General features: G+C 45.3%; 6 protein-coding genes across 6 annotated transcripts; 3 read left to right on the top strand and 3 right to left on the bottom strand.

Moving 5' to 3' along the window:
* Positions 1-1,007: 1,007 nt before the first annotated feature.
* Positions 1,008-2,437, top strand: LOC127297477 (ribose-phosphate pyrophosphokinase 1-like). Its single transcript, XM_051327788.1, has one exon. The coding sequence runs from the start codon at positions 1,062-1,064 to the stop codon at positions 2,232-2,234; it is 1,173 nt and encodes a 390-aa protein (XP_051183748.1). The 5' UTR covers positions 1,008-1,061; the 3' UTR covers positions 2,235-2,437.
* Positions 2,341-5,801, bottom strand: LOC127297478 (uncharacterized). The gene is made up of 9 exons (XM_051327789.2): positions 5,528-5,801; positions 5,281-5,411; positions 5,113-5,184; positions 4,846-4,991; positions 4,635-4,749; positions 4,483-4,563; positions 3,186-3,323; positions 2,810-2,897; positions 2,341-2,637 (listed from the first exon to the last, which is right to left on the bottom strand). The coding sequence occupies exons 1-9, from the start codon at positions 5,745-5,747 to the stop codon at positions 2,462-2,464; spliced, it is 1,167 nt and encodes a 388-aa protein (XP_051183749.1). The 5' UTR covers positions 5,748-5,801; the 3' UTR covers positions 2,341-2,461.
* Positions 5,802-5,861: 60 nt separating this feature from the next.
* On the top strand, positions 5,862-6,834 carry LOC127297483 (phosphatidylinositol N-acetylglucosaminyltransferase subunit P). Its single transcript, XM_051327793.2, has 3 exons — positions 5,862-6,236; positions 6,327-6,445; positions 6,553-6,834. Exons 1-3 carry the CDS (start codon positions 5,974-5,976, stop codon positions 6,675-6,677), a joined length of 507 nt encoding a protein of 168 aa, XP_051183753.1. The 5' UTR covers positions 5,862-5,973; the 3' UTR covers positions 6,678-6,834.
* A 126-nt stretch (positions 6,835-6,960) lies between these two features.
* LOC127297481 (pectinesterase inhibitor 12-like) lies at positions 6,961-7,770 on the top strand. The gene has a single exon (XM_051327792.1). It carries the CDS (start codon positions 6,961-6,963, stop codon positions 7,513-7,515), a length of 555 nt encoding a protein of 184 aa, XP_051183752.1. The 3' UTR covers positions 7,516-7,770.
* On the bottom strand, positions 7,653-8,678 carry LOC127297480 (probable pterin-4-alpha-carbinolamine dehydratase, chloroplastic). Its single transcript, XM_051327791.2, has 2 exons — positions 8,042-8,678; positions 7,653-7,928 (listed from the first exon to the last, which is right to left on the bottom strand). The coding sequence occupies exons 1-2, from the start codon at positions 8,595-8,597 to the stop codon at positions 7,837-7,839; spliced, it is 648 nt and encodes a 215-aa protein (XP_051183751.1). The 5' UTR covers positions 8,598-8,678; the 3' UTR covers positions 7,653-7,836.
* Positions 8,679-9,003: 325 nt separating this feature from the next.
* On the bottom strand, positions 9,004-11,093 carry LOC127297479 (putative casein kinase II subunit beta-4). The gene is made up of 5 exons (XM_051327790.2): positions 10,846-11,093; positions 10,541-10,759; positions 10,182-10,291; positions 9,887-10,052; positions 9,004-9,537 (listed from the first exon to the last, which is right to left on the bottom strand). The coding sequence occupies exons 1-5, from the start codon at positions 10,955-10,957 to the stop codon at positions 9,404-9,406; spliced, it is 741 nt and encodes a 246-aa protein (XP_051183750.1). The 5' UTR covers positions 10,958-11,093; the 3' UTR covers positions 9,004-9,403.
* Positions 11,094-21,192: the final 10,099 nt, after the last annotated feature.

Genomic DNA, 21,192 nt, shown 5'->3' with positions numbered 1-21,192 from the left:
TAGTCCTTGAAGCGGTCGCCGATCATGAGACTTGGATATGGCATGCATTTTTTGGAATGCTCAGGTCTTGCAATGACATCAATGTTCTTCAACGGTCACCACTAATGACAAGACTTATAATGCAGGAAGGTCCATTGGTGGAGTTTGAAGCAAATAACCACAAGTACAACTATGGCTACTTCCTCACCGATGGCATATATCCAAGGTGGCAAACATTTGTGAAGCCGGTTATTCAACCACGAGGTAAGAAGCAAACCCAATTTCACAATGCACAAGCGGTGGCTAGGAAAGATGTAGAGAAAGCATTTGGGATTTTGCAAGCTCAATTTGCCATTGTGAGGGGGTCGGCTAGATTTTGGGACCAAGAGTGCCTTTGGTATATCATGACCTTTTGTGTCATCATGCATAACATGATTATAAAGGATGATCGTGGGAAAGATGTGGATCATACCCACCACGAGTTGATGGGGTTCCCGTGCAAGTGAGGAGGTCCGCACATAGGACTGCCCGGTTCATTGCCTCGTACCATGCCATTCGCTTCAACGACACACATGATGAGCTCCAAAAAGATCTCATAGAAAAATGGTGGAATTGGCATGGACAACAATAATTACATATTTGTTGTATTTGTTTTAAAACTATATGTTGTATTGTATCAAAACTATGTTGTATTGTTATATGTTGATACCTAAACTTGTATTTGCTGTGAACAATTTGATGTACTTGTTGTATTGGTTGTGAACAATTTATTGTATTTTATGGTATATTTTATTTGTGAATTTATGAAACTTGTTTGATCTTCTTTGATGTATAGTTGTGTGTGGTTGATATTTGTGCCGCGCTGCGCGCTGCATAATAGAGCGTCCGGCGTAGGAATTTTTTTAGCGCTCGAACACGCGCAGCATAATAGAGCATCCGGCGGAGGAAAATCCAGCGCACGTGCGGTAAACTTTTACAGCACGGTTCGCAGCGACATATAAAGCGCCGAATTTTAGTACGGCGCTCTTATCCAAACAGACGAGGCGAGTGGCTAACCGTGCTCTGCCCTGCCCTGTCCGACGATGGCCTCCACCTCCATGGCCAGCTTGTGCTCCTTTCTTTCCTCTCCTCGCCCATCACCCGACTTGGCAACCGTCCTACTCTCCATCGCGCCTTGTCGTCCTCTTCGCCGGAGATGGAGCTGCAGAGCCGGAAGCGGCGGCACGTACGATTACAGGAGCAGCAATCCAGTGCAGGCACCTCCGGACCTGCACTTCCTCCCGGAACCGGTGCCGGAGCATAACAACTCAAGCAGCCGGCTGCGCATCTTCTCCGGCACAGCGAACCCGACGCTGGCGCAGGAGATCGCCTGCTACCTGGGGCTGGAACTGGGCAAGATCAAGATCAAGCGATTCGCTGACGGCGAGCTCTACGTGCAGCTGCAGGAGAGCGTGCGCGGCTGCGACGTGTTCCTGGTGCAGCCCACCTGCCCTCCCGCCAACGAGAACCTCATGGAGCTCCTCATCATGATCGACGCGTGCCGCCGCGCCTCCGCCAAGAACATCACCGCCGTTGTCCCCTACTTCGGCTACGCGCGGGCCGACCGCAAGATGCAGGGGCGCGAGTCCATCGCTGCCAAGCTCGTCGCCAACCTCATCACGCAGGCCGGCGCCCACCGCGTCCTCGCCTGCGACCTCCACTCGGGCCAGTCCATCGGCTACTTCGACATCCCCGTCGACCACGTCTACGGCCAGCCCGTCATCCTCGATTACCTCGCCAGCAAGACCATCTGCCCCAGCGACGTCGTGGTGGTCTCCCCCGACGTGGGCGGCGTCGCCAGGGCACGCGCCTTCGCCAAGAAGCTCTCCGACGCTCCCCTGGCCATCGTCGACAAGAGGCGGCTCGGCCATAACCAGGCCGAGGTCATGAACCTCATCGGCGACGTCAGGGGGAAGGTAGCCGTCATGGTGGACGACATGATCGACACGGCCGGAACCATGTCCAAGGGCGCAGAGCTGCTGCACAGGGAAGGGGCAAAAGCAGTGTATGCCTGCAGCACACACGCCGTGCTCAGCCCGCCCGCCGTCGACAGGCTCTCCGGCGGCCTCTTCCAGGAGGTGATCATCACCAACACCGTCCCCGTGCCGCCGCACCAGCAGTTCCCGCAGCTCACAGTCCTCTCCGTCGCCAACCTGCTCGGGGAGACCATCTGGCGCGTACACGACGACTGCTCCGTCAGCAGCATCTTCCAGTGATGATTATTATTACCCTTTACTACATATCATCTGTTTTCGCTGCCCAGCCCATCACTTATATAGCCTCCTAGCCAAGGCAAAATACCACTACATTCAGTCACCGCCATAAACAACACATGCATACAGATTACTAACGTCAATCCTAACAGATTTCCCTCTGTAATCATATGATATACTACTACACAACACCAAAGATTGATTGATTGATTGATTGATTGATTTATTCATTACATGATGAAAGCATTGGTTCCTTCTTTGCGTGCTGAACGCTCCTCCTCCTTGTCTTTGCTGCTGCTACCGCAGATTTCTTCAGCAAGTCTGATGACACCAACACTGCTGCTCATTGTCTTGCCCTGCGGTGCGCCTTGCATCTTCTTTATCTTCCCACTCAGTGACCCGCTAGCTGCGGTAACATAACCAACCATTTACTATGGAGTGAGTATGGTCTTACTCTTACATACACCCGCATTCATCAAAAATACCCAACAGAGGCATTCAGCAAAACTACTCTCGATCTACGAAAAGTGCTAATGCCCAACAAGGCCCAATCAAAGGGGTGGAAAAAATGTTTGTACCTTGCCACTCAAGAACAACTTTCGACTCTCCCTTGATAACTTTTGGATACTGATCTATGCGAGAGTCTTCAAGTATCAATTCTTCCACCTGTGCCAAATCACATGAACAATAAAGAAAAAAAGAGTTTGATCGCCATGTATGTAGAGTATCATGCTAGTACAATAAAGACAAGGAGAAATAGTTTGATCGCCATATATGGAGAGTGTCATGTCTACTACATTTGCTCACACCTACACGACTTGCTTTAATGGTAACAATTGTCGTACACAAAAATGGCAATTCCATGCAACTTTCCCTAAAATTAAATTTTCGTAGTGCTAACCAATAGTAATCAATATCTGCATGATTAAATAAATTATATTGCAACATAAGTACCTTCTTCCACAGCAAAGCATTCCGTCTCTCTCGGGTAACCAGTAGATGATCACGCAACCAAGAGGTGACCACCCAAGGCTCGCATTCGGAGATGCCAATCTTAGCATTTATGGCAGCCTCTTCAAGGATTTCACACACCTACTAAATGACAACAAAAGTACAAGTAAGTAATTGGGAAAACATAAACACGACTGAATTTTTTTTAGAACAAATGCTTTGGAAATTCGGACCAGTTCCACCACCTCCCCCGCCCTTAGGGGGAGCTAGTGGAGGAAGTGCTAGTAAATTACACTAAAATAAATGCAAGAAAAGTCACTCAATCAAGCATGAACAGCTATAGCTTACAGCATCTAGATTTTTGTTATTCGTCAATCTAGGAAAATCCAATTTGTCCAGTGGTGAAACATGTGTTGCAGAAGCAGAGAGGCATCAGACAGTGACGATGTAGTCGGAGCAATATGATCGGATATATTAGTAGAAATCCAATATTAAATCAATCAGATTAGAAGTCAAATGGCTCATCTTAAGTCTTGGATTAGTTGTTCCAAATAGAAGTTGGCAGGAATATACACCAGGTAAAAGATATTAAAACCTGACGGACTGCAGAACTACGGGGAGCCATCGTGTAGAGGCCATAGTCCTCTGATGGCACTGGGGATACACCGGACTATTTATTTATTTAAAAGCAACAATCCCATGGCTTATTATTAGTACCGTGTTTAGGAACAGTACATCACAATGCGCAACATAATGCATTTACCAACAATACATTCTGCATCGCATCATTGTAATGCAGACAATCCACTGAGCGAAATGTGTCACTGAATATAAACACAATCACAAAATAACTGCAACAAAAACTTTGGATTTTTGGACCACTTCCTCGCGCTTGGGGGTAGCTGGTGGAGGAAGTGCTAGTGAACTTCACTAAAATGGATGCAAGAATCATATAGCATAGAGGCAGAGAGCTTTAATAAGGGATGCAGGAACAGTGATGATGTGGTCGGAGCACTATAATCGGACATATCAGTAGAAGTCTCAGACAGCCGTTGTGTACAGGCCTTGTCCTTTGTCCACTACTTCAGGCCCATAGTGGGCATGGGCATACAACTATACATCGGGAAATATAAAAATAGGGCTTATTGTTAGCGCTGCGTTAACCAACACTAGGTGACACTGTGCAACATACAGCATTTGCCAACAATATACAGCATTGTAATGGAGACAACTGGAAGAGGTGACAATTTCAAAGAATAAAACCTTAAAAGGGGGTGGTGGAACAGCAGGAAAACCATACCTGCTCGTATATCTGCTCGGCTCTCTTTGACAGTGCCCGTCTCTTGTAAACGCTCCATAGAATCGTGAGCAGCGCTGCAAACTAAGGTTCCATCATCATTTGCGCTGCGTTTAGATAGATGCCTCTATAGGATGGTAATGAGACAGACGTACGAGGATAGCGAAGGTGACAACAAAGACGACATTTCCGGCGATCCACTGGCGAACTTGACAATGTAGGGGCCTATGAAGTTGTGCGACCAGGTCTGGGCATTTAAAAGCTTGGGCTCTGAATGGGAGAAATTAGAAGGAGCTCGCACTGGCAAGATATATCTACTAACAACACGTTTGTATGGATGGCGAGAGAATTCATGGTGAAGCATACTCATTATCAGTTGACGTCGTCTCAAGGAAGCCACGCACACTCTGCAGCGCCCTATCTTTGACGACTTGGATTCCAGCGGCGGTTAGGCGGGCAGGGTGGTTGGACAGTAACTCATCGGCCATGTTTGAGATATCAAGTTGTTTGAACTGAAATTCATTGAGGGAGCAGAATTAGTAGATGAGGACACGGGCAGCAGGAGGGTTATTACATGGTATAAAATTGTGATAATTAGATGAGGTATATATATATATAAAAAAGCAATAGTACCGAGATTTTGCCGGTGTGGCCGCATAAAGCGCGGGCATGGTCGTCGCAAACCCTGCGATGCAGCAGCTCTGCCTGCAAGTGGATTTTACCGAGGTAATCATTGATGTGGGTGCGTAGCAAGAAGAAGTGCAAGAGAAAGGGGGCAGGCAGGGCAGGGCAGGGCAGTACGATATTGTTAGCAGTTCGGGTGAGCCGACCATCCTCTACGCATGTGTTGCCATATTTCTTGAATCCCTGCACACACTCCATCATCTTGCCGTCCACGCACCGCCCGTTCTCAGGGCAGGGTTCACAGGAATCTGCACAGCCACAGGGACGCTCAGATGAACAACGGTGGTTAAATTGCTGAGACAGACAGACAGACAGACAGACAGACTTGAGCGAGATTGATTTGGAGGTAGAGCTAGGAAATCACCGTAGGCGGCGTAAGGAGAGTCGGAGTCGCACAAGGGGTTGGGGTTGGGGTTGGGGCGGTGGTTGAAGAGGCTGCAGGCTGCGGCCACTCCGGCCGCGATGGCGAGCACGGCGAGAAAGCGGAGGAGGTCCTCGCCGCCTGCGGGGAAGAGTCCCGGAGGCGGCTCGGAGAGAGACCACCGGGGCTGGGACCTGCTCCTCCTCCCCGGCCGCCGCGGCATCCTCTTCTTCTCCTCCGCCGCCGCGTGGAGTGTTTCTTTTTTCTTTCCTTTTCTGAAAACGAAAACGACCCGTGGAGGAGTATGTGAGTTGGAGTAGCCCACACACGGAGGGACAAGACAAGCAAAGCAAGCCCAGTAAGCCCAACCTGCCCTCGCTCAGAGGAATCCAACCAACTCCACTGGATTCGCCGGCAAGGGGGAGACGAGACTCGAGAGAGAGATTCGGATGGATTCGCCGGCGGAGACGCTGGTGGTCAGGAGCCCTCGGCAGACGGTCAGCCTTCTCCGCAACCGCAGCCGTCGGCCTCGATTCGGCCGGGAACGGGAGCGGGATCCCGCGGCGGCGGCGGCGGCGGGGCCCAAGCCATCGGAGGTGTACGGATTCGTGGGGTCCATCACCACCGTGATCGCCACGGCGGTGTACCTGGCGTGGGCGTACACGCCGGAGCCCTGGCTCAACTCGCTCGGCATCACCTACTACCCCACCAAGTAATGCATTTGCCTTGCCTTGCCTTGCCTTGCCATTCATTTCCCCCTCCCTCCCTTGCTAAAATGAATTACTACTGTATCTGGATCAAGGTACTGGGCGGTGGCGGTGCCGGCGTTCGTCATGGTGGCGGTGGCGCTCTCCCTGCTCGCCTACGTCGGCTCCAACTTCCTCGCAACTCCTACCCCGACATCCTTCAACACAATCTTCGGTTCGTTCTCTTTTTTTTTTTTTTTTAACAAACACCCTCTAAACCATCCAGCAGTGTAGGTTGCTCTTCTTCCTCATGAATATTCCCCATCTTTAAAATCATTCCAGATGAGTACAGTCGAGAACGAGCCAACACGATCGACGCAACAGAACAAGAAGAAGCAGAGAGGCCAATCGAACCGATTTCAGACATGAGCATTCATCACATCAACACCCTCATGTTCCCCAACTGACTCACTCTCACTTGTATAAATTCAAATCCCCATTGTTTTGTCCTTGCTCACCAAAACGTATTGCTAGTACTATTCTTGCTCCCTTGTATATTGGACAAGCACAACTGTTAATCTTTGTCGAGTCTATATATAGACCAGACCGATGGTGGAAGGAAAATCGCCTCCGATAAACGCTCCCATCCCCCTGCCATGCCTATATATGATGATGCTCAAATCACCCTTTTATCTAATAACTTGTTTCATAGATTGAATAATTCCTTTCAGCAGCACAGAATAAGAAACGATGAAGCAACCATCAATCATGTCTCCGCCCGTGGCCCTCATTGCCGCCGTCGTGCTGGCGGTGATCCTGACTGGTCGTGCAGTCGACGCGACTGTGGCCAGCACCTGCAAGGAGGCAGCCGCCAGCGACGTGCGGGTCAGCCTGCAGCTGTGCCTGTCGCAGCTCAGCAGCCAACGGGGCGCCGCGGACGCGGACGCATGGGGCCTGGCCAAGGTGGCCTCCCTGGCGGGCGTCAACAACGCGGCCCTCGCCGCGGACGACGTCAAGACCCTCTTGGCGGGCAACCCAAGCCTGCCCATGAAGCAGGCGCTGGCCAAGTGCGACACGGCTTACAGTGAGGCGGCCGTCGCCTTTGCACAGGCCAGCGACGAGATCAACGGGCGGTCCTACGCCACGGGGAAGAAGAAGCTAGAGGAGGCACTGGCGCAGGCGCAGCAGTGCAACGCGGCATTTGGGACACACGGGGTGACGCTGCCGCAGCCGCTGGCACAGCATACCGTCGACTCCATCCAGATCGCCATCATCGCGGAAGCCATCACCGGCCTCATTAAGTGATCTATGAGTTTGAGCAAGTACTACGTGCAAGCTAGTAATAAGTAGCTATACTAATTATACGGACAGTATGGCGATCCAGTTTCCCTTTTCACATTTCGTATGCAATTGATGTGGTCTCGTCTGGCGTGGATCGGGAAGAAGTTGAAAACCCAATTTTTGATCTTGACAAATGATGATCATACTATTCTTATAAAAAAAACACTGTACTGCTACAAATGTAAGCTGATCAATTTCATGAAACAAAACTGCAAGGAAGGGATTTGGCTCCTCTTGTATGTATGTATGCAGAAGAAGAAAAAGAACAAGTAGTAGCTGGATCTATCATGCCCAGACTCTCTTCTTTGGGATAAGATCTTGCGTCTTGATCTGGTCTATCCTGGCAGCGATGATGAAGTCGTTCACGCTCAGCCCACCTGCAGCAGCAAGCCAGCCATTCATTGTTCAAGCCAAGGCAGTCCCTTAATATTATCATGATTCTAGAACTTGGAGAGGAGAGTGGTTGAAGAATGAGGATAGGGTGGTTTACCTAGGGACGTGGAGTAGAGCTGCGCCCTGACTTGGTTGGGCGCCTCGAACCCGAGCTTCGCCGGCACATACCCACCGGCACCGGCACCGCTCTCCAGCGCCGTGGTAATCCTGGACACCAGCTCCTCCCCGCAGGCCTGGTCCTTGACCTTCCACACGCACTCGAGCTTGAGCAGGTCGTCCTGGTTGTCGTGGGTGCAAGGGAAGAGGAGCCTCCATCCGACCACCTTGTGAAGGAGCCTGCGCGCGTCGTCCTGGGAAAGCAGCTCGGGGTCGGCCTGGAGGGGCACGCGGGAGAGGGAGAGCACGGACACGGTGGGGATGAGGATGCGGTGCAGCGTGTCCACGTTGCCCAGCGTCTTCTCCCCCCATTCGCTCGCGATCTCCTCCGGGAACGGGTCCCGCGCGCCAAAGTCACCCAGCATGTCCGCCATGGCAACCACCTTCCGGAGGCTCCGGCTGCCAAGTCGAATCCTCCTCGTTGCGGCGGCCTTGCCATTGCAAGGTGCCACGACGGAGAAGGCCGCCGGAGCGGCTGGGCTGAGCATGAGCGCCATCGATATGATGCGATGGAGGTGTGGAACGGATGGATGGATGATGCACAGCTGAGAGATGGAAGCAGTGGACGAACGAGCTTCTTATCTGGCCGTCCCGACTAGTTTCTTTTATCACCACACACACACACACACACGAACGTGCTCGTGGAAGCAACTTTTGTTGGTTTCTTCCTTCTCATCTCTTCTCGATCTAATCCGACGCAGATTTATTATTGTGCATCTACAAAAGCCAAATCAAGCAAGGAAAATGTAAATAGTTTTCAATTCATCATCTCCTCTGCTTAATTCTTGTTCTGGAAGTGCACACTGCTGCATAAGACATGAACAGATGGATCCATCCAACTGACCAATGAGGATCGGTTTGCACTAGATAACAAACTACACTTGCAAGGCAACAGGAGGTCGATTCCCGCAGTAAACACTTCATTAAACTTGCAGCATCTTAGTATCCATGATTTCCTCCGCCCGTAAATCAGAGCAGATAAGGAAGAGTGAAATACATTAGGATACAAACAGATACACCAGCTTATGGTATTTCTAAATCAAAACAGAGCAACATGCCATTTCACGAGGATCATCAGACCATACAACATGACACGAGGTGCTCCTTGAGATTTCTTCCTTCAACAAATGAGGCTGCCAAGATTTCTTTTCTTTTCCCTAGGGCAGTAGTAATCTTCAAAAAATATGGGGCATGTTTGTTCGGTGTTTCTTTTAGTACCATTTTCATGCTTCCATGCTAGTGCGTATCTCCAGATGACTACCAGAAAGAAGCAGCAACCAGTGAACCGCCAAAATAAATACACTCATGTTTTCTTATGAACCTTGAAGCCGAATATTCGGGGAACATATTGCTGCGATGGCTTCGGTGGCTTCAAGTGTGAATGTGCCATCATGAAAAGATGAGGAAACGTCGTCCCAAAGAAAGCTCCATCAATGTCTGGGAAAACTTAAGGCCATACAAGATCAACATAGACACTACTTGCATCAGTAGTTCAGTACACATGCAAAGATATAACTATTGTAAAATAAAACAGCAGTCTATGGAAAGCGTCAGGGATGCAAAGGCAAGCAAAAAAAATACTACATTTTAAAATGCCTTTGCGCCCCATTCATGAGAAAGGCAGCCAGACATTCTTGAAGCTATGAGTTTCATAGCCATAAGTCTCAGTTGAAAGGTAGTAGTAAGTGTAATACTGAAAATAGCAATGATAGCACCATCACTATTCCCATTCTTACCAAGACCAGAGCTACGAGTGCTTATGTAAGTAAGATGCTTAAAAGGATACTTGCTTGGTGTTTCGATCTTGGGTAGTAGAGATCTTCGCATTTTGGGCAATATATCTTGACGGTACTGGACCTCGGGACATCGGACTGCCCCACTGGCAAACAAGGCTGGCCACCGCAGGACACACGAGGGCACCTTCCAAAGTCGCAGTTCTTGAACTTGTCCAACTACAGAAACATTCATATGAGGGATTAATGAGACCCTCTACTGTGATTGATACTGGAAAGGCAGAAACCATGCTGGCCAGGCCAGTTGATGGCAATCATAGGAGTAGAAAATAGTACTAGGTAGCTTACCATTGCAGCCAAGCCTTTAGTGGTCAAGATGTACCGGGCATGAACTAAGCCGTAAAGCGTCTCGGCGGCCGCCACGATCAATTCATTCTGCTCCTCAGCAAACACATCACCTGTGCGGAAGAGTAAGATCACTCCATCCAGCGCCGCGCAAAACTCAAGACATGAATTGAGTTACAACTTATGATGATCAAATTTTGTAGTGATTACTACAAACAATTGAGTGGCTTAACAACTGATGATAATATATATATAAACAATGAGTGTGGCTTAGAGACTGATGATCATAATGAGGTGAGGTGTACAAAAAAGGAGAGAGATATCAAAATGGATCAATGGATGTTTTTAGGGTCCCTGCTTACCCTGAACTGGCTCGAGGTCGAGTATGAGGTCGAGCGCGTGATCGTAATACGGCACTTGGGTGCTCAGGCCGCACATGTTGAAGTCGTCCTGGATGTAGTCGTCGTCGACCTCGGCAAAGAACTCGTTGCCTCTGAGGTTGCAGAACCAGTTGATCCAGAAGGTGTCGTCGTCCCCCTCGGAGGCACTGTTGTCTTCCTCGCTGTCCGAATCCAGCTGCTCTGTGGTTCCAAACGAACAAGCAGCAGAGAATCAGATGACCGCGGGCGGGGGGCAGTAGAAAGAAGAGCTTGATGGATGGGGATACCTTTGGAGGGCGGGTTGGAGGAGGGGAGCTTGGCGGCGCGGGATGTGGAGGGCGACGACCTCTCGCTCCGCAGGTGCCTGTCGAGGGCGTCGTTGATGCGCTTGCGGTCCATCGCTGGCGGCTGGAGGTGGCCGGGCGTGCGAGCGAGCGAGCTAGGGTTTCTTTCGCTTGGATTGGACCGACGGCGACGGGAGGGAGAAGACAGAGATTCTGATTCCAATCCTCACTCTGCCTGCCTCGTCGAATGGCACTGGAGGAAGGAAGAAGAGGATAGGCTTGTTTTCGGCCCACGGGCTCAGGCCAAGACGGCCCAGGAGTACATCTGATTTAATTATGTCCTGATTATTTATAAGTATTGATTCATCTGCCCCAAAAAAAAAGCAGTGATTCATTTTTATGAGCGATTTTTCATAACTAGTAGTTTTAATAGGATTCTAGTATCACTTTTCCTTATCCTTAATGTGTATGTGTTCTGAACTTTTATGGACAAAGGAGCCAATACGGAGAAGTTACATGCACCAGAACTTAGAGCATCTCTAACATCTAACAGTAACCGAAAAAGTGGCTGAAATCGAAAAAGTCCGGCGACAATACGGGTTCGGGTCAAAAGTGGGCCAGAACGGAGCCCGAACTCCCGGCCTGGCCGTAAAACGAGTTTGAGGGCCCGAGAAACTCGGCGGCCGCCGAGTATTAAAACGGCCGCGGAGGGGAGTTCGGTTTCCAAACCCTACTCCCCTCCGCCGCTGCCTGCCTCCTCTCTGGCGAGAAATCCAGCTCGCAGCAGCCCACCTTCGCCCCAGCTCCATGACGCCATGGCCTCGCGAGGTGGCTCTGCAGGGCGTGGCGCTGGATTGGGCAGCGGGGACTCGCCGGGAGGAGCGCGTCCGCCGCGTCAAGCTTGAGATAGTCGAGCTTGACTCGGACAAGTGAACGCTCTTCACCGACCTCCGCGTCGACGCAGTCTCCGCCTCGATGCTCCGCCACCACCGGCACCGCCGTGCGCAGAGGCCAATCGGGCCGCATTTTCCTTCAAATTAGTTTGCGTGGTTAGGTGTAGTATGTAATTTAGCTTTGCTAATCCAATTATATAACTTATGATGCTCAATCGGAGCATCAAATGCCATCTATATATATGATCATCGACGGATTTTCCCGCGACATTTCAAATCAATTTTTTCAGTTCGTGTTTTACGGGTTCTGTTCTGCACCAGCTGCAAAATCTTGATCCCCATGTTTTCGGAAGACTGAATTCATGTTTTCGGTTCTGACTTTTTCGGTTACTCTGTTAGAGATGCTCTTAGCCATTTGAAGGATGAAAATGAGTCATTTTTTATCACAATATAATAAATATCCAGTACCATGGTGTTGTATCCCTCGTCCATACGAATCCAACGATTCGAAGAACACCTCAATCGGAGTTCGTACGACCAGTATACTAAACGCCCAGAGGTGCGGTCAAGATGATAGTACCGTACGACAATACCACCCTTCGACCGGACCATTTCGTAAAACCAAACAACATTTGTGAAGGCCCGAAGTTCATATCTGGTGACGGGTTACCAAGAACGCGAAACCAACCTCCATGAGCCTATGTAAGGAGGGGAAACTTTAGCCACCACAACAATCTTCTTTCTTACTTGTAAACCAGATCGCGTCATTCCTTTTTATTTCTTTGGTAAGGAAGGGCGGATATTCCCACAGGTTGATCTTGATAAAATATGCAGCGGTAAGTGATACGTCCAATTTGCATCACTATTTTATATCATAATTTGCTGTTATTCATTGATATATTTTATATTTGGAGAGGATACTTATGTTATTTCATCTATTTTGCATGTTTCATGATTATTGGAGGATCGCGCACCGGAGTCAGGATTCTGCTGGAAAAAGCGCCGTCAGAATGCAATATTTCGGAAGATCAACAATTGACGGAAATTATATGAAAATTCCTATTTTTCCAGAAGACGAAGGGAGCCAGAAGGGGATAGTCGTGAAGAGTCACAGCCGCCTCTGTGGGGCGGAGAACACCAGAGAGAAAAGAGCTCTCCGGCAGGCTGAGATCCGCCGGGGAAATTCCCTCCCGGAGGGGGAAATCGATGCCATCGTCACCGTCATCGAGCTGGACATCATCTCCATCACCATCGTCATCATCTACATCATCATCACCGTCGTCTCCACCGCTGCACATCGTCACCGCCGTAACAATTCGGGTTGGATCTTGATTGTTTGATAGGGGAAACTCTCCCGGTGTTGATTTCTACTTGTTATTGATTCTATTGAGTGAAACCATTGAACCAAGGTTTATGTTCAGATTGTTATTCATCATCACATCACCTCTGATCATGTTCCATATGATGTCTCGTGAGTAGTTCATTTAGTTCTTGAGGACATGGGTGAAGTCTAAATGTTAGTAGTGAATTATGGTTGAGTAATATTCAATGTTATGATATTTAAGTTGTGGTGTTATTCTTCTAGTGGTGTCATGTGAACGTCGACTACATGATACTTCACCTTTATGGGCCTAGGGAATACATCTTGTACTCGTTTGCCAATTGTGGGGTTGCCGGAGTGACAGAAACCTGAACCCCCGTTGGTATATCGATGCAGGAGGGATAGCAGGATCTCAGAGTTTAAGGCTGTGGTTAGATTTATCTTAATTACTTTTTTGTAGTTGCGGATGCTTGCAAGGGGTATAATCACAAGTATGTATTAGTCCTAGGAAGGGCGGTGCATTAGCATAGGTTCACCCACACAACACTTATCAAAACAATGAAGATTAATTAGCCATATGTAGCGAAAGCACTAGACTAAAATCTCGTGTGTCCTCAAGAACGTTTGGTCATTATAAGTAAACAAACCGGCTTGTCCTTTGTGCTAAAAAGGATTGGGCCACTCGCTGCAATTGTTACTCTCGCACTTTACTTACTCGTACTTTATTCAACTGCTACATCAAAACCCCCTGAATACTTGTCTGTGAGCATTTACAGTGAATCCTTCATCGAAACTGCTTGTCAACACCTTCTGCTCCTCGTTGGGATCGACATTCTTACTTATCGAAAATACTACGATACACCCCCTATACTTGTGGGTCATCAAGACTATTTTCTGGCGCCGTTGCCGGGGAGTGAAGCGCTATTGGTAAGTGGAATTGGTAAGGGAAACTTTTACTGTTTGTGCTGATTTTATTTCACTTTCTGCCATAATTCATTATGGAGAGATCTTCTCTTGAATTTTTATTTGGAAAATCTACTACTACTGCAAAGGTAGTGAATGAGGCGCCAGGTGAGGAAGAAATACCATACAAAATACCTATGAAAATTATTGAACGTGTAGTAGATAACCGTTATACAGGGGATGGAACTGTCCACCCTGGAGATCATTTACTGTTCTTACATGAATTATGCGGTTTATTCAAGTGTGCAGGTATTGCTATGGATGAAGTGAGGAACAAACTATTCTCTATATCGCTGTCTGGTAAAGCAGCGCATTGGTATAAATTACTGGATAATGGGGATTCTCTTGAATGGAATGATATTGTGCCCCGGTTTTATTCTAAGTTCTATCCTCCAAGTGAAATTCACAAAGACCGGAACCGCATATATAATTTTTGGCCTCATGATGGAGAGAGTATTGCCCAAGCGTGGGGGAGATTGAAGTCTTTAATGCTCAAATGCCCCATTCATGAGCTTCCTGGTAATGTTATTATTGATAATTTCTATGCAAAACTTTCTTTTCAAGACAAGACCTTGCTGGATACTTCTTGCTCTGGATCATTTACACGCAACAAAGAAGAGTTTAAAAGGGACCTTCTTAATCGGATCCAGGAGAATACTGAAGGATGGGAGAACGACAAGGATAGAGAATCAGGTATAAATTATGATTATAAATGCATTGAAGCTTTTATGGATACTGATAAATTTTGTAATATGAGTGCTACTTATGGTCTTGATTCTCAAGTCGTTGCAAATCTTTATAAAGCTTTTGCCTCTCATTATGAATTGCCTAAGAAGAATTTTGATAAGTATCATGAACCGTATAAAGATAAAATTGATTCATCTATAAATAAATGTGTTGTAGTTGAAACTGTTGATCATGTTATTCCTGAAGCTTATATTGAAAAAACTCCTTTCCCTGCTAAAATGAAGGAGTACTCTGTTATAAATAGTGCGGTTAATAAAAGTGAAAAGAAACCTATAGAACCTGAAGAACAAATAAAGGTTGAACCTGCTGTTGCAATAGTTAAAGACCTTGTGACTGAAAATGTGGAGGATGGTCATATTATTTTCTGTGAAGATGCTTCTAATATTGTTTCACATCCTAATAAGTCCAAGAAAACAAGTGTTCCTATGCTATCTGTTAGAATTGGTGATCATTGTTATTATGGTTTATGTGATATTGGTGCAAGTATTAGTGCTATTCCTTATGAGCTTTACACGGAGATTATGCACGAAATTGGTTCTTGTGAACTTGAAGATATTGATGTGGTTATTCAGCTGGCTAATAGAGAAACTATCTCTCCAATTGGTATTGTTCGAGATGTGGAAGTTCTATGTGGTAAGATTAAATATCCTGCTGACTTTTTGGTACTTGGTTCTGCTGCTAGTAAATATTGTCCTATCATTTTTGGTAGACCTTTTCTAAATACTTGTGGAGCTGTTATAGATTGCAAGAAAGAGAAAATTTTGACTAAATTTGCTGGTGAATCTTATGAGTTTAATTTCTCTAAATTTGCCAAAACTCCTTATAAAGCTGATTCACCTAATAATGATTTTAGAGTTGAACAGTGTGCATCTATTGCTCTTGCTCCTAATAATCCTTTGCAGCAACATTTGGAGAATAGTGAGAGTGAAGTTTTTAGGGAAGAAAGAAATGAGCTTGATGAAATTTTCCTTCGTCAACCTATTCTTAAGCATGATTTACCGGTAGAAGATCTGGGTACCACACCACCACCAAAGGAAGATCCTGTCTTTGATTTAAAACCATTGCCTGATAATCTTAAATATGCTCATATTGATGATAAGAAAATATATCCTGTTATTATTAGTTCTAAGCTTTCAGAGTTTGAAGAAGAAAGGTTATTGGAAATATTGAAGAAACACCGAGGTGCTATTGGCTACACTCTTGATGACTTGAAGGGGATTTCTCCTTCTATTTGCCAACATGCCATTAATATGGAAGATGATGCAAAGCCTGTTGTTGAACATCAGCGTCGTCTAATTCCTAAGATGAAGGATGTGGTAAGAAATGAGGTATTAAGACTTCTTGAAGCTGGTATTATATATCCTATTGCTGATAGTAGATGGGTTAGTCCAGTGCATTGTGTTCCTAAGAAAGGAGGAATGACTGTTGTGCCTAATGATAATGATGAGCTCATACCTCAAAGAGTAGTTGTAGGGTATAGAATGTGCATTGATTATCGAAAAGTTAATAAGGTTACTAAGAAAGATCATTACCCTTTGCCTTTTATTGATCAAATGTTAGAAAGGTTGTCTAAAAATACTCATTTTTGCTTTCTTGATGGTTATTCTGGGTTTTCACAAATTGCTGTTAAAACTAAGGATCAAGAGAAAACCACTTTCACTTGTCCCTATGGAACTTATGCTTATAGACGTATGCCTTTTGGTTTATGTAATGCTCCTGCTACTTTTCAAAGATGCATGTATGCTATTTTTCATGGTTTATGCGAGAGTATTGTAGAGGTATTCATGGACGATTTTTCCGTCTATGGGAATTCTTTTGATAATTGCTTGCGGAACCTTGATAAAGTTTTGCAGAGATGTGAAGAAACTAACCTTGTTCTTAATTGGGAGAAATGCCACTTTATGGTTAATGAAGGAATTGTATTGGGACATAAAATTTGCGAGAGAGGTATTGAAGTTGATAGAGCTAAAGTTGAAGCAATTGAGAAGATGCCCTATCCCAGGGATGTTAAAGGTATTCGTAGTGTTCTTGGTCACGCTGGGTTTTATAGGAGGTTTATTAAAGACTTCTCCAAGATTTCAAAGCCTCTTACTAATCTTCTTTAAAAAGATGTACCTTTTGTTTTTGATGATGATTGTAAGGAAGCTTTTGAAACTCTAAAGAAAGCCTTAACAACTGCTCCTATAGTTGAACCTCCTGATTGGAACTTACCATTTGAAATTATGTGCGATGCTAGTGATTTTGATGTAGGCGTTGTTCTTGGACAGCGAGTAGATAAAAAATTGAATGTTATTCATTATGCTAGTAAAACTCTTGATGCTGCTCAAAGAAATTATGCTACTACTGAAAAATAATTGTAGCTGTAGTCTTTGCTTGTGATAAGTTAGATCTTATATTGTTGATTCAAAAGTTACAATTCATACTGATCATGCTGCAATCAGATACCTTATGCAAAAGAAAGATGCTAAGCCAAGGCTTATTAGATGGGTACTTCTGTTGCAAGAATTTGATTTACATATTGTAGATAGGAAAGGTGCTGATAATCCTGTTGCTGATTATTTGTCTAGATTGGAAAATATTGCTTATGATCCTGTTCCTGTTAATGATAGTTTTTCCAAATGAACAATTGGCTGTAATAAAGGTGAGCTCGTGAGACTAGTCCTTGGTATGCTGATTATGCTAACTTTATTGTTTCCAAGTACTTGCCTCCAACCTTTTCAGCCCAGCAAAGGAGGAAATTCTTTTATGACTTGAGGCATTATTTCTGGGATGACCCACACTTATATAAAGAAGGAGTGGATGGTATTCTGCGAAGATGTGTTCCCGAATATGAACAGCAAGAGATATTGAGTAAATGTCATGGTAGTGCTTATGGAGGACATCACGTCGGAGATAGAACCGCGCAAAAGGTTCTACAATCAGGTTTTTATTGGCCAACTCTCTTCAAAGATGCAAGGAAGTTTATTTTATCTTGTGATGAATGTCAAAGGGTTGGTAATATCTCCAGACGCAATGAAATGCCTATGAATTATACTCTTGTTATTGAACCGTTCGATTGTTGGGGATTTGACTTCATGGGACCTTTTCCCTCTTCAGAAGGTAACACTCATATACTTGTTGCTGTTGATTATGTTACTAAATGGGTGGAAGCCATACCTACAAAAAGTGCTGATGGTGAGACCTCTTTAAGAATGCTTTTAGATATTATTTTTCCTCGATTTGGAGTTCCCAGATATATTATGACTGATGGAGGTTCTCATTTTATTCATGGTGGTTTTAGGAAAACTCTTGCTAAATATGGTATTAATCATAGAATTGCTTCCGCTTATCATCCTCAAACTAGTGGGCAAGTAGAACTATCAAATAGAGAGATTAAATCTATCTTGCAAAAGACTGTTAATAAATCTAGAAAGAATTGGGCTAGTAAATTGAAGAAAGCATTGTGGGCTTATAGAACTGCTTATAAAAATCCCATGGGTATGTCACCTTATAAAATGGTCTATGGAAAAGCTTGTCATTTACCTTTAGAACTAGAGCACAAAGCTTATTGGGCAGTAAGAGAACTAAATAAAGATCCTAAGCTAGCCGGTAAAAAAAGGTTGCTACAATTAAGTTCTCTAGATGAATGGAGAAGTGAAGCTTATGAAAATGCTAAACTCTTTAAAGAGAAAGTTAAGAAATGGCATGATAGAAGGATTATCAAAAGAGAATTTAATATTGGGGATAAAGTCCTATTGTATCGGTCTCGTCTCAGATTCTTTGCAGGGAAATTACTCTCGAAATGGGAAGGACCATATGTCGTTGAGGAGGTGTATCGTTCAGGAGCAATTAAAATTAGCTCTCTCCAAGGCGATGCCTCACAAGTGGTGAATGGACAAAGACTCAAGCATTATATCTCAGGTGATTCTTATAATGAAGATGTTGATGTTATTCGAGTGGAAACACCGGAGGCTTTCATCAAAGGTCAAATTGATAGTCCGCCAGAACTCGACTTTGAATAGGTAACAGTACTGGTAATAAAAAGTTCGCGATTTACTTTCTGAACAATGTTTTTGCTATTTTTGGAAAATATGAAAAATTACGAGATCGAAACGGAGTGGAGGAGACGCACGAGGGCGTGCCCCCATAGGCCGGCGCGGGCCCCAGCCAGGCCGCGCCGCCCTATGAGGTGGCCACCTCGTCGCCTCTCTCCGACTCTGGTTCGACCTGGTACTTTCCTTTTGTCGTGAAAATTCCTGCTATATAATCCCCCGGACCCCTGGAGGTCCGTATATCGTTTTCTCGACGTGTTTTGTTTCGAGCTGTTTCTGCCAGGATCTATTTTCAATCTAGAAGCACCATGGTCTCCAAGAACAAGGGCAAGGGGCTTTCGGATGAAGATATTCAAGATCCCGAGTGGAAAGAGGTGGACGAGAGCATCAAGGAAGAAGATGAAAAAGAAGTGGAGGAAGACTCGCGTGCATACCCGCGTGCTACCATCGCAAGCATCGAGGTGGTGGATAACCCTTTTAGTGCAAAGAGGAGCGCAAGAATTCGCACTAGAGAAAGGGTTCCACGTCATTACCTAGCTCCAAAGACATCTTCTTCAGGCACTTACCATCCCTTCCGCAATCTAATTTACAATAGTCAAATTGAAAGGACTCCCAAGGCAGCATTGCCTAGCAATTGGGATTTAGATCGTTCTAACACTCCAGGAAGGATGAAGCCTGAGGTTGAAGAGTGGGGAAATAACTCCAAGAGTTGGGACTCGCCGTCGGACATACTTCTTAACCGCGTCGAGCACAATTCGGAGATGATCTGCAACCTCATGTACAAGATTGATGATCTTCAGGAGCTTGTTGAGAAGCTTGTCAAGAATTCATCACCACCATCGCCGAAGGAGTAATTCATCATCGGTATTGGCATCCCCTTGGTTTGTTCCAAGCTTGGGGGAGTGCCGCGGTATCACATCATCACTATCTTTTACTTTTTACTATCAAGTAGTGTCATATCATGAGTAGGGAAGTTATCATATAAGATGGGTTGCAGTGTGGAAGTATCTCTCCTTTAATTGGTTGTCTATGTATCCCTTGGTGTGAGTTATCTTTATGGAATATTAATGAGAAGTCTTATCATTTACATATTGCACATCTTATTTTAGTTTGCAATCCCTATTATATGATTGATCTTGTTATTAGTATTGGTATCACTTTGGGAGCATTGAATAAATCTATTTGGTTTTGGCAAACTTAGCATTGGTCAATAGCAATAACACTTTGAGGTTTAAGTAGAAAAGAGAAATACATGTAGTTGTTTCATTGTCTTCTTTTCTTGTTAGCTCATAGCTTATTATTCTGAAGTTAAAATTGTTTGTGCTTACAAGGAAGATGCATGATTGTTTCTATCACATGTATATTTGTTTGTTTCCCTCAACTCTTGTGCTTGCTAATTAACCTTGCTAGCCAAAAACCTGTACTGAGAAGGAATGCTTCTCGTGCATCCAAACCTTAACCCGAACCTATGCCATTTGTGTCCACCATAACTACCTACTACATGGTATTTCCTGCCATTCCAAGTAAATACTTCGTGTGCTACCTTTAAACAATTCAAAATTTACTATCTCTTATTTGTGTCAATGTTTTATAGCTCATGAGGAAGTATGTGGTGTTTTATCTTTCAATCTTGTTGGGCAACTTTCAACAATGGACTAGTGGCTTCATCCACTTATCCAATAACTTTGCAAAAAGAGCTGGCAATGGGGTTCCCAGCCCCGATTAATTAACCTTCATAATTTTATAAATAGACACTCCTCCATGGTATGTGATTTTTGGATGGCACCCGAGGATTCGGTTAGCCATGGCTTGAGAAAGCAAAGGAGGGGAGGAGTGTCACCTAAATAAAACTAAAATAAAAAGGCACTCCTTCATGGTATGAGATTGTTGGCAGGCACCCGAGGATTCGGTTAGCCATGGTTTGTGAAAGCAAAGGCTGGGAGGAGTGCCAACCTAAAATAAAATTTTATGGGAGCCGCTCTTCGAGAGTTTGTCTAGCAAGGGGGTTAGAGTACCAGCTACCAGTCGTTGACAACAACAAACACCTCTCAAAATGTTACTTTTACTCTCTTTATATGATTTCAAAACTGAAAAGGCTCTAGCACATGATTTAATCCCTGCTTCCCTCTACGAAGGGCCTGTCTTTTACTTTATGTTGAGTCAGTAAACCTATTTCCCTCCATCTTAAGCAAGCATGTGAGTTGTTGTGATCAAACCATCTATATTGTGATTTACTTCATCATGTCTCTTACTCTTCCTTGTTTAGTACAAGTTTTATCCGAATGAATATAGCTTTGAAAGTTATCAATGATTATGAGGAGATTATTATGATTGAGTATGCAAGTTGTGCCATATAAACTTTATCATGAGAGCGCTGCTCAATAGATAAGTATAA

This window comes from Lolium perenne, chromosome 4, assembly GCF_019359855.2.
Source record: "Lolium perenne isolate Kyuss_39 chromosome 4, Kyuss_2.0, whole genome shotgun sequence".
In the NCBI taxonomy this organism is placed as follows: Eukaryota; Viridiplantae; Streptophyta; class Magnoliopsida; order Poales; family Poaceae; genus Lolium; species Lolium perenne.
Note: the sequence above shows the minus strand (reverse complement) of the source record. Positions and strands in the feature narration are given on the sequence as shown.

Coding starts and splice junctions, on each gene's coding strand:
- LOC127297477 (XM_051327788.1), top strand. CDS start 1,062: ATGGCCTCCACCTCCATGGCCAGCTTGTGCTCCTTTCTTTCCTCTCCT.
- LOC127297478 (XM_051327789.2), bottom strand. CDS start 5,747: ATGCCGCGGCGGCCGGGGAGGAGGAGCAGGTCCCAGCCCCGGTGGTCT. Junction 4,564..4,634: donor TTGTCACCTTCGCTATCCTC/GTACGTCTGTCT, acceptor ATGGAACCTTAG/TTTGCAGCGCTGCTCACGAT. Junction 2,898..3,185: donor ATGCTTTGCTGTGGAAGAAG/GTACTTATGTTG, acceptor GATTTGGCACAG/GTGGAAGAATTGATACTTGA.
- LOC127297483 (XM_051327793.2), top strand. CDS start 5,974: ATGGATTCGCCGGCGGAGACGCTGGTGGTCAGGAGCCCTCGGCAGACG. Junction 6,237..6,326: donor ATCACCTACTACCCCACCAA/GTAATGCATTTG, acceptor ATCTGGATCAAG/GTACTGGGCGGTGGCGGTGC. Junction 6,446..6,552: donor ATCCTTCAACACAATCTTCG/GTTCGTTCTCTT, acceptor AAATCATTCCAG/ATGAGTACAGTCGAGAACGA.
- LOC127297481 (XM_051327792.1), top strand. CDS start 6,961: ATGAAGCAACCATCAATCATGTCTCCGCCCGTGGCCCTCATTGCCGCC.
- LOC127297480 (XM_051327791.2), bottom strand. CDS start 8,597: ATGGCGCTCATGCTCAGCCCAGCCGCTCCGGCGGCCTTCTCCGTCGTG. Junction 7,929..8,041: donor GCTCTACTCCACGTCCCTAG/GTAAACCACCCT, acceptor TTGCTGCTGCAG/GTGGGCTGAGCGTGAACGAC.
- LOC127297479 (XM_051327790.2), bottom strand. CDS start 10,957: ATGGACCGCAAGCGCATCAACGACGCCCTCGACAGGCACCTGCGGAGC. Junction 10,760..10,845: donor CTCCAACCCGCCCTCCAAAG/GTATCCCCATCC, acceptor TTGGAACCACAG/AGCAGCTGGATTCGGACAGC. Junction 9,538..9,886: donor AAGATCGAAACACCAAGCAA/GTATCCTTTTAA, acceptor AAGTTTTCCCAG/ACATTGATGGAGCTTTCTTT.